Here is a 16849-nt window from a genome sequence, read left to right on the forward strand (position 1 = left end):
GTACCCCCACCCGTGTATGTACGGTGCGTACCCCCAGCGCGGGGGGTTCGACACGTACTCGGGTGTACATACACGGGGGGGTTCGACACGTACTCAGGTGTACATACACGGGGGGTTCGACACGTACTCGGGTGTACATACACGGGGGGTTCGACACGTACTCGGGTGTACATACACGGGGGGGGTTCGACACGTACTCGGGTGTACATACACGGGGGGTTTGACACGTACTCGGGTGTACATACACGGTGGGTTCGACACGTACTCGGGTGTACATACACGGGGGGGTTCGACACGTACTCGGGTGTACATACACGGGGGGGTTCGTCACGTACTCGGGTGTACATACACGGGGGGTTCGACACGAACTCGGGTGTACATACACGGGGGGTTCGACACGTACTCGGGTGTACATACACGGGGGGGTTCGACACGTACATGTGGGGGCTGGGGGGGGTACGGCGCGTACATGCGGGGGCTGGGGGGGGTACGGCACGTACCGGGCACCTGTTTGGACGTCTCCATGGTTGTTATAGGAGTTCGGTGCGGACGGTCTTTTAACCATACGGTTGTACATTCGGACGCCCGGGACGGATCGTGATTCCCCGGTCGGACTTCGCTTTTCACGTTTGTACGTTAAATCGTACGAGGACGTGTCGGACACTTTTTCCGACCCGAGGACGTGTGGGGAATTATTCCCAATGCGATTCGTATGGTCTTTTTCCCATGCGAATCGTGATTGCCAGTTCGTACGGCACTTGTACGATTCGTACGGTAAAAAGACCGGATACGAGTCGCACGGGGAATTTTTTTACCGGATCGTGATCGGCACCTAAATGTTTGCAAACGATATTAATGACTTCGATATTTAAAATTGATATTTCTTACCTTAAAGTCGAGACTCTGGACTACGATATTCTTGCTGTCAAGATTTCTGTTCCTCTATATTTTAAACTCAATATTAGTGCAAGTCGACAATTCCGACTCGATATTCTGACTCAATACCCTATTGGAGGACTGCTTTAGAGGTGGCTGCCATACGTTAGATGCAGGGAGGTGACCCTGTCACCGATAGGGCCTAAATGCATGTGTGGTAGTCAGAGGACCGCAGACTTGTTTTGGTGCGGCGTCAGCTGTCTCCCGACCACCCGATTAAGACTTGGTGGTGGGACCGCCATGGGACATCCACGGCCGCCAGGGACTGTCCAATGGGTGGCATTTGGGTTTGAAATATGAAATGTTCCTCAGCTTTCATTAGAAGGTACATGCCAAACATAACTAATTTCCGTAATTATCTTCTAAAATAGATGAGGTGTTAAAAGGTGCAAAGCCTTAAACTGAATTTGGTCATGTACAACAAATGTGGAGGATGAATCTATAGATTATAAACAACTATAAACATCAAATAAAATATGCAAGCAATGGTATGGACATATGTAAGCTTGGTACCATGATTAATTGTCCACGTGGGGCTTTAAAAGTTTTGAAATAATGCAAAGTCACATAATCATTATGTGTACTAGTGTTTGACAAGTGGGACATTTTTATCCTTTTACATCAGGCATCCGTCCCAATTAGAAAAAATATGCATGCATCTAGTGTCTAGAAGTAGAAATTCATAACCTTTCTGACTTCTGTGGACCCCCTCATAATAATTATCTGAATCCATGGACCACCACTGAATCATCATTGGAATCCGCTGAGCCCCAATGAGTCATTATTGGAATCCAGCGACCCCAGTTTAAGCAATTTTGATGATTTGAACTTCAAAATAATACACACAAAAATGGAAACAAGCATTAATTGAACAAAATCTCCATTTTAATTTGAAGGCTGGGGCAAAGGCGAGGCACAATATTGAATGATATCTACCAAACTATGCAAGGCCACCTGACATGGCCCTGCGTGGCTTGGTAAATGTGGAATAACGCAAGGCAGTGCACATCGCCACATTGCATTACTCTGCTCCAGGAAGGCATTACATGGGTGGAGCGTGGGTGTACCAATGCATCCGCCCATGAATTTTGCAGCATTCCCAGATTTACTATTAGTGATAGACCTGGGAATGCATCAAAATCCTCTGCTTCCCCAGGGGAAGCATAATGAGGAGAAATATGTTTATTTCTCCTCCTTTCTTCCTCTTTCTACATGTGCTGCATTCTGCAGCGTACATAGAAAGAGTAAGATGCCCATGAGGACTGTTTTTGTGCAGAAATGTGTCTCTTCCTGCACAAAAACAATCCTGCCTACAATGCAGGCACCTCTGCACCATGGTGCAAGTGTGCCTGCGTTGGCGATAAGCAGTCAAAAGTGCATCAGCAGTAGGAAAAGACAGTATTGCAACGTACAATATTAAATATAGTGCATTCTTGGCCTTTTACTCAGCCCAGCACAGTGCAGCAAATGGCTTGCTGCGTTGTGTAGCATGAATTTGTGGGAAATATGGCCCTATGTATATAGGATGATGGCTAATAGAGGAAGATAATCTTCTCAATGTTCCTACAACCCATCTGCTGAATTTCACGTGAAAGCCATGAATTACATCCTTTGTGCCAGCTCATTTTGGTTGCATGAAGATTTAAACATGAGCCCACCTGAAGTGAGAATGAATGATAGTCATCGAAAACAGAATTGCGCCTTAGATCCTTTTCACCTTTTTCGTTTTTGCCATTCCCCGTCCCATCAGATAATCCTTTGTATTCTTCTCAGATCTAAATAAGATTATGTAGCATTTTGGTAAAAATATGCAAAAAACTAGGGAGGAGCTGGAAGACAAGATGGCAAAAATCTCCATGGCCACCATGTACTTGCCTCTGATGCTGAGATAGGCAGGAATAAATGATAGCCAAACGCTGAGAAAGGCGAGCATGCTGAAGGTGATGAACGTAGCCTCATTGAAGCTGTTGGGAAGTTTTCTTGACAAGAAAGCGACTATGAAACTGATAGTTGCTAGGAATCCAAGATATCCCAGCATACACCAGAAAGCAAAAGTTGAACCCTCATTGCATTCAATGATAATCTTTCCAAGATGAGTTTCAGTGTTATTTTCAGAGAAAGGAGGGGAAAGAATCAACCAACATACACAGAGAAGAACCTGGATGAGCGTGCCAACACCAATCACTGTGTAGGACAGCATGGGTCCAGCATATCTTTGTAATCTACTGTTGGGTTTGGTGGCTTTGAAGGCAATGACAACCATTATGGTTTTGGCTAGGATGCAAGAGACAGAAGAAGCAAAAGTGACTCCAAAAGCAGCTTGGCGCAGGAGGCATTTTTCTGTGGTAGGATATCCAATGAATGTCAAAGAAGAGAGAAAGCACAAGATAAGAGAAATAAGCAAGAAGCAGCTAAGTTTCGAATTACTTGCTTTGACCACAGGAGTGTTCTTGTAGTACATAAAGAGTCCCAAGATTGTAGCAGGGATTACCGATAATGAAATGCTGGCTGCTGCCAAGATGGCTCCAAATGTTTCCATATAGGAGAGGAACTCGATGATCTTTGGGATGCATTGGACTTGCTTCTCATTGGACCACTGAGTCCATGGGCATTTAGAGCATTTAATGGAATCTTAAAAAGGAAAATCATTACATCAGAGCTCTTATACTGAGCAGGTGAATATAATATTTCAAATTGCCTTGGTTACTTGTTCTCTTACCACTTTGGTTAGAGATCTCCCCTAGTACACACGGGACACACTGGAAGCAGCAAATAGGCTTTCCTGGGATGGTAACTTTTCTGAATCCAGGTGTACAGCTTGGATTGCACACAGAGGGAGGGATCTGGAGAGGGAAACAAGGTCACTGATTAGAGGCGAATGTAAAATGTGACATGAACAAATATTGTATTGTTGCTTCTTCATTGGCCCATATTGAGTTATGTTATGTTAAAATGTTTCTAAAGCGCTCGAATACCCATTTGTGTCTTGGAGCTAGTTAGGAATAGCAGTGAAGATGAGATCAGACGAGGAGTAAAGTTTAAAAAGCCAGGTTTTTGTTAGTTTCCTAACACTCAGTTATGTGGGGGCTGCTTTAATATTTATAGGCAGACTGTTCCAGAGAGCCGGGGCTTCGGAGGAAAAACAACTGCCTTCCCATTTGAGTTTTTTAAAACTGGGACGTGAGACCGTCAAGGAGTTTTTATATTGCAGGTTTCTATTGGGTATGTACCAAGAAAGGGACTGTTTAAGGAAACTAGGACCTAGATCATGGAAGGCTTTATAGGTGAGGCATAATGCCTTGAATTTAATACAGTTCTTTACTGAAAGCTAGTAAAGCTCTTTAATGGAGGCTGAAACCGAATGGAACTTGGGAAGCCTAGCCACCACGTTCTGCACACTTTGGAGTTTCTTCACATATTGTTTTTGAAGTTTAACAAAAGGTTAGTTGCAGTAATTCAATTTCGCAAGTATTAATAAGGAAACTTTATTTCTGGAATTGAAAGGAATAAAAGGAAGAATCTTCCTGATGATTCTCAAAGTGTTGAAGCTGAACGAGCAACTGAGCTAATATGCTTATTAAAGTTCAGTTTTCATCAACTGTTATGCCTACATTTTTTGCTTTTTGGACTGGGATTGGGAGAGTTCCCAACTCTGCTTGCCAGCATGCTGGGCTCCAAAACTGAGGTTTATTACCAAAGAGAATCACCTCTGTTTTCTCTGAGTCTAATTTGAGGCAATGCATTCCCATCCAGTCACTGACAGCTTGCATGCAGTTATGAAACTGAGAGATAGTGACTTCTTTATTGTTGATGGCTGATTAGCCAGAAACCGGTCCCAGGATGCTTGTTTCCGGTCCAGGGAAGACATGGCTTGGCAGTTCGGGCTGGACTGTTTCCATGAGGCACAGGGTCAGACTGATTTGCATATGGCTATGTCTGAACTGGGGTGGCGGAGTGAGCTAAAGAATGATGATGGATTAAACCCAGATCATTTGACTGTGGGTGAGTGCTTGCACTGTTCAACACTCCGTCCATCATCCCCTTTGGTTTTGCTTTGTTCGCCCTAAGTTGGCAGGGTATGCCCAGACATGGGTCCCTTGCTCACTTTGCCACTGGATTCAACGTAGCCTGGCTGATGACGGCTGATTAGCCAGAAACCGGTCCCAGGATGCTTGTTTCCAGTCCAGGGAAGACATGGCTTGGCAGTTCGGGCTGGACTGTTCCCATGAGGCACAGGGTCAGACTGATTTGCATATGGCCATGTCTGAACTGGGGTGGCGGAGTGAGCTTAAGAATGATGATGGATTAAACCCAGATCAGTTGACTGGGGGTGAGTGCTTGCAATGTTCAACACTCCATCCATCATCCCCTTTGGTTTTGCATTGTTCGCCCTAAATTGGCAGGGTATGCCCAGACGTGGGTCCCTTGCTTACTTTGCCACTGGATTCAAGCTAGCCTGGCTGATGACGTCTGATTAGCCAGAAACCGGTCCCAGGATGCTTGTTTCCAGTCCAGGGAAGACATGGCTTGGCAGTTCGGGCTGGACTGTTCCCATGAGGCACAGGGTCAGACTGATTTGCATATGGCCATGTCTGAACTGGAGTGGCGGAGGGAGCTAAAAAATGAAGATGGAATAAACCCAGATCAGTTGACTGGGGTGAGTGCTTGCAATGTTCAACACTCTGTCCATCATCCCCTTTGGTTTTGCTTTGTGCACCCTAAGTTGGCAGGGTATGCCCAGACGTGGGTCCCTTGCTCACTTTGCCACTGGATTCAAGCTAGCCTGGCTGATGACGTCTGATTAGCCAGAAACCGGTCCCAGGATGCTTGTTTCCGGTCCAGGGAAGACATGGCTTGACAGTTCGGGCTGGACTGTTTCCATGAGTCACAGGGTCAGACTGATTTGCATATGGCCAGATCAGTTGACTGGGGGTGAGTGCTTGCAATGTTCAACACTGCGTCCATCATCCCCTTTGCTTTTGCTTTGTTCGCCCTAAATTGGCAGGGCATGCCCAGACGTGGGTCCCTTGCTCATTTTGCTTCTGGATTCAGGCTAGCCTGGCTGATGACGTCTGATTAGCCAGAAACCGGTCCCAGGATGCATGTTTCCGGTCAAGGGAAGACCTGGCTTGGCAGTCCGGGCTGGACTGTTCCCATGAGGCACAGGGTCAGACTGATTTGCATATGGCCATGTCTGAACTGGGGTGGCGGAGGGAGCTAAAGAATGAAGATGGATTAAACCCAGATCAGTTGACTGGGGGTGAGTGCTTGCAATGTTCTACACTCCGTCCATCATCCCCTTTGGTTTTGCTTTGTTCGCCCTAAGTTGGCAAGGTATGCCCAGACGTGGGTCCCTTGCTCACTTTGCCACTGTAATCAAGCTAGCCTGGCTGATGACGGCTGATTAGCCAGAAACCAGTCCCAGGATGCTTGTTTCCAGTCCAGGGAAGACATGGCTTGGCAGTTCAGGCTAGATTGTTCCCATGAGGCACAGGGTCAGACTGATTTGCATATGGCCATGTCTGAACTGGGGTGGCAGAGTGAGCTAAAGAATGAAGATGGATTAAACCCAGATCAGTTGACTGGGGGTGAGTGCTTGCAATATTCAACACTCCGTCCATCATCCCCTTTTGTTTTGTCCTGTATTGTTGGAGACTGATACCTCGATTTGAGTATCGTCCGTTTAAAATGTGGGGGAAAATCCAAAAGATCTAATTTGGGAGGCCAACTAGGAAACATAAATATTGAAGAGTAGAGGGCTTAGAGAAGACCCCTGAGGGACCGCGCATGGAAGAGAGAAGGAGTTGGATGAAAATGTTTCCAACATAACTAAATGACTTCTGTCTGTTAGAAATTATTGGAGTAGGGCAAGGGTTTTATCAGCAATACCCAATTTGTTGAGGTGGCCAACAAGGGTGAGTTCCTTTCTCATAGAACAGAATGTATAGATAACGTATGAACCATCAGTAGAGGCATTTTCTGATAGAAGAGAAGCACTGGGGATTCAAGAAATGTTCTGCTGGCTGGCTCGTGGTAGCTAAATTGCTGTTTGACAACTGATTAAGGGTCTGATTTAGATCTTGGTGGACGGGATGCTCCATCACAAATGTACTGGATATCCCGTCCGCCATATTACATATGCATTATATCGTATGGCACTTGTAATACAGCAGATGGAATATAAGTCAAGTTTTTGATGGTATATACCATCCACCAAGATCTAAATCATGAAAGGATGGACCAAGGAAGACTAGATGAGTGAATGCGTAGCTACATGAGTATATTATTGGAAGATAGTATGGATCAAAAGCTGGCTGGCTGCATGAATTGATGAATGAGTGGATGAATGGGTAGATGGAAAAATTAAACGGATTGATACATGTGTGAAATGGTAGATGTAAGGGTGAAAGTATGGTTGGAAGGAGCATCAAAGGAAGTATAGGTCTGCTCTCTTCACGTGCTCTGTGAAATTAGAGGTGTAGTTCAAGTGGGAGGGTATTTTTGTTTTCTAGCTCCTCCCCTGCTTTAATATTGAGTAATTAATTAATTATGTGGTACATGTATTAAGAGGTGAAATAAATAAAAGTAATTTGGTAGATACAGGCTACTATAAGATGAAATAGTTGTTATTGAGGTAAAATAGTATTTACAATCACAGTAGATACAAATATATATTTAACAGTGAAAATTTAGAACTTTGGAGCCTCATTTAATATTGAATGGTAATGGAAAATCTTGGGTTATCAGGGGTAAATACTGAATCCAGAGGAGAATTCAATATTGCAATTGGCATTTAGAGTCAACATGAAAAGATTTTTTTTTTTCATTTAACATCTAGTTCAAATTAGGCTAGTTCCATAATGGGTTTTAAATAATTATCTTAAACCATTTAAATTTATGAACCAAAATATGCTCTTAGAAAACAATCACATTTATGAAAAATAGACCAGTGAATACTAAATTCATACATTTCATTAAAATGGTTCATTCTAGAGAGGTGCAAGACAAAGGAAAAAAGTATACCTTACAACAAAGTACAAAAAACAATTAGATGTTACTACCTTATGTGGACTAAATTACCCCAATACCTTAGAACAAAGTTCTGGGGAAATATAGACTTACACTATTTATATAAGCAGCAGTCATTAGGTCGAGCCTAAACAGCACTTGTGCTGCCTGCAAGGCATGTTGTAATTTCTTCTGTGGGCTTTTTTCATGCCCATCATTGCCATTTGTTCATTGTTGTGTCATTTAGAAATGCTACCTTTTTTTGCTACATTCGTTGTATTTGCTCCTCCTTACTGTGCCTGGTTGACACCCCGGCCATTTCACTCATTGTTTTTTCGATCACCACAATGCATTCATGATTCATTCTGGTCAGCCATCGTTTCACAGATGCGCTTTTCATTTTTATTTCAGCAGCGCATCGTCTTTGTGCGTTCTTCTGTAGTCCTTTGTTTCTTTTTCCATCGGATTCATGTTCAGTTACAGATAAATAATGTTACACCAGTGCACTTCTCTGCATATGTCCACCCCCCCTTCTAGTTTTCTTGCAGAGTGGGCTTCTCTGTAATGCCTGCACTTCATGATGCTGTGTCGGTCTGCACGCGTGGCTCGGATCAGGATGCAGGTAAGGAATTTGGCGCAGAGCTGACCATATATATGCTATCAAGGACGCGCAGCACTATACAAGAGTCTGAAGAACTCTGTCTTGCCCCCGCCCATCAATAACTAGAGGCGTAGTCAAGGAGTGAGTAATTCAACTCTAGGAAACTCCTCAATAGTGCCAAACTATTCTGTTGTTAAGGGGAAACAATTGCTGCCACATGTAAGCACTAATCAATCTCCAGTGGTGGGCATTGTACCCTGTGACCATTATGCCTTGTAAGGGAACTTGAGCCCTTTAAAAGAAGATAGCCGGGAGATCATTAGGAGGTGTGTTTTCTTCCATTGTGTTAGAACGCTAACCCTCATGAGTCTCCCATCGTAAGAAGGAAGAGCGTTCCTGCCTTGTGTAATTTAGTTTCAGTATACTCCTCCACATCATTATGGCCAATGTGAGTATTGTCCTGATCACACACCCATATAAAGGTGGGCTTCAGTGAATTGTGGAAAGCAATTTTTTTATTAGGCATGTTCTTTCTAATTAGGTAGTTACTACTTGCGATATTTTCTGTACATTGGTTTAGTGAAGGCCTACATGTATCAATAATTTCTATCCTTCGCATTGTCTTTACTTAGATGTTAAGGCCACATCTTTATGAAAAAGCATGTCTTTCAATTTGCTCAGAAAACAAAGTGTATGTTGGAAACATTATTGAAGGCCACAGCATTGCTGCCCAATCTGTGCGGGCAGGTGGGAACAGCACTTATGTACAACAAGTGACTATGGAATTAAGCGTTACCAGATAAGCAATGCCTGGTTCCATTCCGCGGCAACCTTGATCACTCAGTATCAAATAGCTCCCATTCGAGAGCAGCTTGAAAACTGGATGAATCCCTGCAGCCGGTGTACCCTTCAGATAACAAAACAAGTTTGCGACTGAAGCTTTGCATGCCCCATGAAATGAAATGTCCTTACATACTAAGGATTCGCTCAAAGCATTCTCATAGCCAGAACCGCTGAGAAAAGATTCTGTGTCCCCATTCCTGGATCTAAACATGAATGGTAATTCCCAGTATGCACATAACCTTCACCTAGCGCTTCATATCTGCCTATGTAGTGGTATTGCGGACAAGATTGGAATTGGAAAGTCGTGACCGGTAGGGCGAAGTAACCATGAATTATCCAGTCTGTGGATGGTGTCTCAGCCACGGTGAAAGGGAATTGGTCTAACTTTTCAATGTGCAACATGGTATGTTTTGCATCTCTTCGTGCCCTTAATATCTGTCTTTCAGTCATTTCATATGCCGAAAACAAACTTGTGCTGTTGATATAACGCCACGGCACATGGCCAGATGGTAAAGTTTGCAATGTCCTGCTTAATAACACAATGGAGCGTAGTTGTGATTGTCCATGTTGTAAAATACACATATGTTGTTGTATTATGTCAATTACAGAAGATATTATGTTGCCCAGTGAAAAACATCTTGATGTTAATGTTGGCATACCTGTGTCAACCACAGCCAAAATAAAACCTATCAATCTCGGGCAGTCACTCAGCAGCTTTCTGTTGGGAAACTTTCCACAGCTCGTTGTACATTGCATACAAGAAGCACTTTTGATGTAGGTTCCGGGAACCTAGCAAGAAATCCCTGACATCCATCTCATCAGAAAGAAGGGACAAGTGTTTCTTCACCTGAGAAAGTGTTGATGTTTTTAGCCAATCAAGGCACAATTTCTCAACACTATATGACGTCACCACTAGGGGTGGGCGGAATTTGCGAAATCCACTTTCGCAAATTATCGCGAAAATGTTTAAAATTATCGCAAACAAGCGGAAATATCGCGAAGATGCGGAAGTTTTTTCCCGCATGTTCGCGAGATTTTCTGCATGGTTGCGGGTCGCCAACTTACCCATCTGGTTGCTCGCGGGCGCGGCCATCTTGTTTTGAGTTGTCTCGCGGTGCATGATCGCGAGAAGAAAGACGTGATCGTGCGACGCATGACGTCACTGCGGGCGCGAACTGTCGCGAGACAGCGCAAATGGCTAAAAACAATACATCTCAAGGAGAACGCGACCGGATCAAGAAAACTTGTCGGCGAATGCAGGGATTCAGGTAAGGCGATCGCGCGCGAGTGAGAATGTATTATTTTACAGCGCGAGCAAGAAACAAATTATCGCCAAGCTGCGGAAAGCGGAAATTTTGACATTTTCGCGCTCTCCGCTGAACGCGAAAATGTCAAATTATCGCAATTTCCGCGAACGGAACGAAATTTTAGCCCAGGCCTAGTCACCACCCGAGTGTTCTGATTGTACATATTGCTGATCAGGCCTATTGTTCCTAAATGCTTCTGCATTGCCCAGGAATCTAGACTGACACCCATTATTGTCCGCAGGCCAAACCAACCATCTCTTCCAATTGGGGTCTGATGAATTGTGATAACTGTTTCGCATCATGGTACCTAGTGTATTGTCACTGTATTGTGGTCAAAGAGGCGTGTTGAAATCCTTTATCTTGGTTATTCCAAGACAGGTAGTTTGTTGCACTGATTTGTTCAGGAAAATAATTTGTTGTGGAATGCGGCATGCTCTGTACATGGCTTCAGCTCCTTGAACCTGTCAATCTTTTGTCCCCCAGACAGATTTTGCATCTATGGTGTCTTTCCAAAAGTCGAACCCTCTACGGACAGTTGGGAAATAAAGGAAGCAGAGTATATCAGCTTGGTGTTCGTAAGCATATTTTTCTTCACAGGTGTAGGTGGAAGACTATAGTAGTAAGAGGCTGGGTCTGATGTGTCAAAACCAGAAAAATAAGCAAACATTTGTGCAAATGTTTTTGAACTACCTTTCGGTGGTGTTGGACAGTGTTCCTATTGGGTGAAATTATAATTTAACTAGCACATGGAATACTAAGTGTTGACCATATTATTGATAGCAAAACATGTCACTGAAATTAGATGTACCATCATACAATGCATGAATTAGAAGAAAATGCAGCTGATTACTCTAGATCTGCAAACAAATTGTTTACAGTGTCAATGTCCCAATGATCAGAGAAAGTACTAGAGGTGATGATGTAATTTAAGGAAATTTTAAACACATATGGGATTTGTAAAAGTTCAGTAGGACCATAGACATCATACAATACCCTATCCGACATTATTCCTTCCAGAATGGGAACTCCTGGAATGTTCACCAGGGACGGGTCCCTTAGTTCATGGTGAGATGATGCATGTGGTTTCAGAACCAAGTTCACAAGTTGTGCTGGGGAGCATTTGGGAGATAGTGTCTATTCAGAAGCAGGAAAACGTCACCCAAAAGAAAATCCAAGGAACCAGGAATAGTAATCCAATGTAATCCAGAGATGTAACCAAGGAGTAGCAAAGAATGTCTTTTTCAGCCAAGATAAGAGCATGCATTTGTAGCTTCAAAGGAGGAAGCTTTGGTATCTCAGGTTCACTTGAATCCGATGAGAAGTTGTCATAATGCTTGAAGTATTCAGATGCCGACTGGTCTATTTTTGGAAGCTCAGAAGGTATTTTAAAACTGGGAGATGACTCACTCTGTAGCATACTCACACAGACATCAAATATTTTCTGAATGGTGATTTGTGATTTTGTACTCATTAACTGTACAGTTGTAGCTGTTTCAACAGGAAGAAGTAATACGTCATTGTTGTTTACTGTTTCTCGTTCGAGAGGGGAATCTTCTGCAGTTATTAAAGCTTCCATCTGAACTTCTTGAACGGTAGCAAGAGGAGTGCGGAGGCTACCGACGAGCCCACTTGGCCTACCGTTTAGAATCGGCCACATAGTGTGGTTTGATCAGATCAATGGAGACAAACCATTTATCTCGGTGGCCGGCAAGAGGCAGAAGAAGTACAGTTCTGGTACCTTCGATAGCCAGGACAGGCACAGGCCAAATTATTTCTTGCCCACAATATATTCCCTGACCAGATAACTAATCTTCGCGACCCAGCTGGATCATGCCGGAACAACCTTCACTTCTCCAGTGGCGGTGCGTTTTATTTGGACGTTGCATTGTGTGCCCCAAAATTCATTACGTTCCTGTAAGACAGCCAAACTTTCATAGATGTCAAATGGTGTTTCCACCGCCACTGTGCTGACATTATCGAGGTCTGGTACCCCCATTCTCACACCAAACAGGATTTCCTATGGAGTACAACCCCAGGGATTTTCTTGGCATGTTATTGAGTGCCCTCTGAACCCCATATAGGTGATTGACCCAATTGTGACCCAAGCCTAGTACTCTTGCTGTTAAGGACTGCTTTAAGCCATATTTTATCCTCTCAACTATCAAATTTCCATTGGGATGATAGGTGGAGGAGTACCACAAGGTCTCACCCAAACTTCCCATGGCTTCTTTTTAAGCCCGAGAGCTAAACACCAGACCGTGTTCAAAAAGTAGTATGCCACTTGCATATGTCCCAATGAAGACTCAAAACCGTTTATAATAATTTGAGCTTCAGCCGGTTACTGTGGCGAATCCCACAGGAATCTGGAGCATGAATCCGCTGCCACCAAGATATTCTTGTAAGCCCATCTGAGTGTAAAGGGTCACAGTTATATTCATAGACAAGTGCCAAAGGCTTGTCTGAAATTTATAGAAGTGTCTGGAGGACGTGCTATAGTGGAACCCTTCATCTGCTGGCAGATGTCACATTTAAGGATGAAGTCCTTGGTCTGTTTGGTTAGACCAGGCAACCAAAAGCACTGTTTTAGTAATGAAACTGTAGCGGTAACCCCTGTGTATGCTCAACTTGGACCCTCATGTGCAGCTAGTATTAATCCCAATCTGTGATCAGTATTTGGTATTACTCTATCCTCCATTCCTGGAATCTGAGCATACAGAGGGGCAGATTTACAAACCCCTTGCGCCACTTTTGTGTCATTTTTAACATGGGAAAAGTGACGTAAGGGTGGCAAAAGGGGTTTGCAAATAAGCCCCAGAATGTTTTGTGCATCTAACTAGTAGGAGTACTTGAATGAAAAGCCTTTCAGGTGTGTGTCATTGCGAGCGGCATTGACAGCCACCCTGCTGTCTCTGTCTAATCTCGTACTAGAACGAGTGATTGCACTAGCAGCAGCAGTGCGAACTGTTGGCTTAGCGGTTTCATCAGCCATGGAATTCCCTTAAACGTGAACGCCAACGCATTGGTGACTCAATGTGTGGATAACATGAGCCTGTGGCAAACATTCTGTCAGCTTTGCCACTTATTCCCAAAGCAGCTTGTGCTTGATTGTGCAACCCTTGGAATCTCAAAATCCATTCTGTCTCCAATAGTGAAGGTACTCATTACAGAACTCGACACAGCAATGCGAACCACACACTATAAGTGTGGGGAATCTATGATCCATACTTTGTAGTGCCAGTATCAGGGCTTTGAATTCTGTCACCTGCATTGTACAGTCCGGTAGGGACTGTTGTGTTTTTCATGACAGGTCTTTTCATCATGAATGCGTCCCTTTGCGATTGCGCATGCAGTGGAATATTGGTGTCTTTTCCCCACAGCAGACTGAGCAGATCAATCAGTGTAAACAATCTAATCATATCAATCTAGAGGTATTATTTCATTCGGCAGAAGATATTCTTGTTCATACTCCTGGAATGCTTGTGTTTGTGATTTAGAATCGAATCTGTAATATACATAATTTTTGCTGAGAGAGTTAGCCCATTGGATCCATTGTGGATATAAAGCTTTAGCATTTGGAATGCTCACTTTTTTAACGGCCTCTAAGGTCATTAGGTGGGTAACGACAATTATGCGCCCAACCTGTGCTACTGTTCTCTCTCTCTCTCTCTCTCTCTCTCTCTCTCTCTTTTTTCTCTCTTTCTCACTCTCTCACTAAAGCAGTCTGTACTGCTGTGAGAATGCTTTCAGTAGGTAAAAACGCATTTCAGCGTTTATGTACAAATGCAATTTGTATGCAATAGGTACTGAATCACCTCCGTTGAAAGTGTTATAGGTGTACACGGTTGGTCCAGGCACTACACGGATCACCAGGTTGGTTATGTTTACACGTGTGTGTAAACGCTTAGAAGCTATCATATCAGCTTGTATGGAACGTAAAATGTTTGTATGTTCCTGTGTCCAGTGGTAAATTTAAAAATCAAGTCTAATCAAGTCGTATTTTTCATCGAAGATGTGCAATTTTCTAATACACCTTGGTATTCATGTTGTTCCAGGATTTCCCTAACTTGTTTTTTAGCTTCATTTGTTATTGGGTCCTGTCTCTGGAGTTGAGGAGTTGTTTTTAATGGGATTTCATGATGAGGTGACTCATCATCCCACCCAACATGAGTGCGGTATAGTGTAGGAGCTAACGCCCATTCCTTGGCATATAAATGTTTAATAGATTCTGGAACAAGGTCATAGAAAGCAGGTAAAATTACCATTCCCCCCACTGGGCAATCCATTATGACCTCAGTTGGCCAATTCTTTTTAGCCAAAATAATACCGTAACCATATGTCAGGTTCTCCCAAAAGAGAGGCTTGATGTTCCTGTGTATGTCTCCCTCTAATTGGAGTGGTATTTCATATAAACGATGGGGGAAACTTACCCTTGCATCAGGTGTTTTCACTGTGAGGTGTTCACTCAGTGCTACTATCGCCAGATAATCCATCAGGTTCTGGCAAGATATCGTGACTTCTGCCACACTGTCCAGAATCGTCACTGCCCATTTCCCATTCTGAAGCAGAGTCCTCAGTAGCCTGGGCATGTCTTATTTTAATCCCAGTTACCTTCTTCTTTTTTGAATTGAGGTTTAAGAGTATTTTGTTTGTCTTCTTTTTTAAGGATGTAGTCTGAAGTGCGATGTGTTTCTCTTTTTGTCTTCACATGCTCTTCTGATCTGCATTCCAGCCATCCAGATCTCTCTAAATGTGTATCAGATGAATCCAGAGTAATGTGTATCAGTATCCTGATACCTATCAGGCTTGCTAATATTATCACTGTTGCTCAAATTATACTTCTTTTCATTGGCTTCCTGTCGAGGAGACCCACCCCGTGATTGTGTCTTGTTTTGTTTATTTTTTTGTTTATTAACCCATTTCTTCTTGGAAGAATCGGGCGCTTGCTTAAAGTTATCCTTTTCAGAAATACTTTTAATCTGTGGTTTCACAGGGTTGGCTCCCAAATGATCTCTACCTAGCCTAGAATAGGATTCTTTGATAATTTTATGCAATTTCTGCTCTTCTTGTGCAGAAATGAATTCCCTCAGACGTTGGCATATAGCTAAAGCAGCTGTCTCCTCTTTTATGTTACTCAACATAATGGTAGATACTATGGCACAATTACCCATCAGTTTCATTCCTAAGCACGGGGCAGGCGCTGCCCCGTACTTATTCATAAGCTGTTTCAATACATCAGGTAAGATAGCCAGTGAAGGGAGACCATGAATTCTGGTGTAAACGGCAGCAAAAACTGTACCCCAAGTTGCACAATCTTCGACCGAGGGAGGAAATAAATTGTCAAAATTCTGCATTTTTCCTGCAGGCCTGTACGTGGAAAAACTGCTTTAAGCTGGCTTGTTTTGTACGGGGAAAAACTGCTTCAAGCTGGCTTGTTTTTCCGTCCATCAATTGTGTGTCTTTTGTTTTTCATGCTATCCATAATGGAATTCACTCCCAACATGTGGGAATGTTTCCCATTACGGTATTCAGCATTTGTGGGCTGATACCCATAACAGCCTATTGTGGTTGTGCAGCCTGAGCCATCCGCACAGTGTTAATTGGGAGTATTTGCATTATAAATGGTGTACACCCCTTACACCCCTTGCCCACCCCAACCCTGGTCATTCCCGGAGAAGAGCTAGTAGAGTTACACCAGTACCGGTTGAAGAGAATGATCATCTTGCTGCATCAAGCTCGTGAAAAGAGAACAGCTGAATTTTTTGGCTGGGCTCAGAACATTCCAGAAGAATTTAGACTTTTTCACAGAAGCACAGCTGGGGCAGAGGGGTCGATACCCTTTTTAACCCTGCAGACAATAGCTAATGACTGCTGGCTTCAAATCGCATGGTGGAAAATACTAAAAATGATGAACAGCACAGAGCTTGGCCTCAATTGAATCAAGGAAAAATTGTGAGCTATCCACCTCATGGTAATGCAGCATCAATATGTGCTGGAATTAATGACCGCAATGGAGAGAGGGGTCTACACTAAGATTGGTGCTGTCTGCTGTGCATTCATCCTAGGGAAGGACATGTACAATGGAGCATTGACACTTGCCATCCAAGCACTGTATAATCAAAAGAGAAACATATGTGAAGAAGGAGGTGCCCCAAAG

The 16849-nt window shown here is 43.5% G+C and overlaps 1 protein-coding gene across 1 annotated transcript in view; it reads right to left on the minus strand.

Moving 5' to 3' along the window:
• Window positions 1-2638: 2638 nt before the first annotated feature.
• The window catches only part of LOC146782747 (extracellular calcium-sensing receptor-like), a 59358-nt gene continuing 45147 nt past the window's right edge, over window positions 2639-16849 (minus strand). The window contains exons 4-5 of the mRNA XM_085637224.1: window positions 3656-3779; window positions 2639-3567 (exon numbers count right to left, since the gene is read on the minus strand). Coding sequence (XP_085493350.1) covers window positions 2639-3567; window positions 3656-3779 — 1053 coding nt within the window. The remainder of the gene's footprint in view (window positions 3568-3655; window positions 3780-16849) is intronic.

This window comes from Triturus cristatus, chromosome 12, assembly GCF_964204655.1.
Source record: "Triturus cristatus chromosome 12, aTriCri1.1, whole genome shotgun sequence".
In the NCBI taxonomy this organism is placed as follows: domain Eukaryota; kingdom Metazoa; phylum Chordata; class Amphibia; order Caudata; family Salamandridae; genus Triturus; species Triturus cristatus.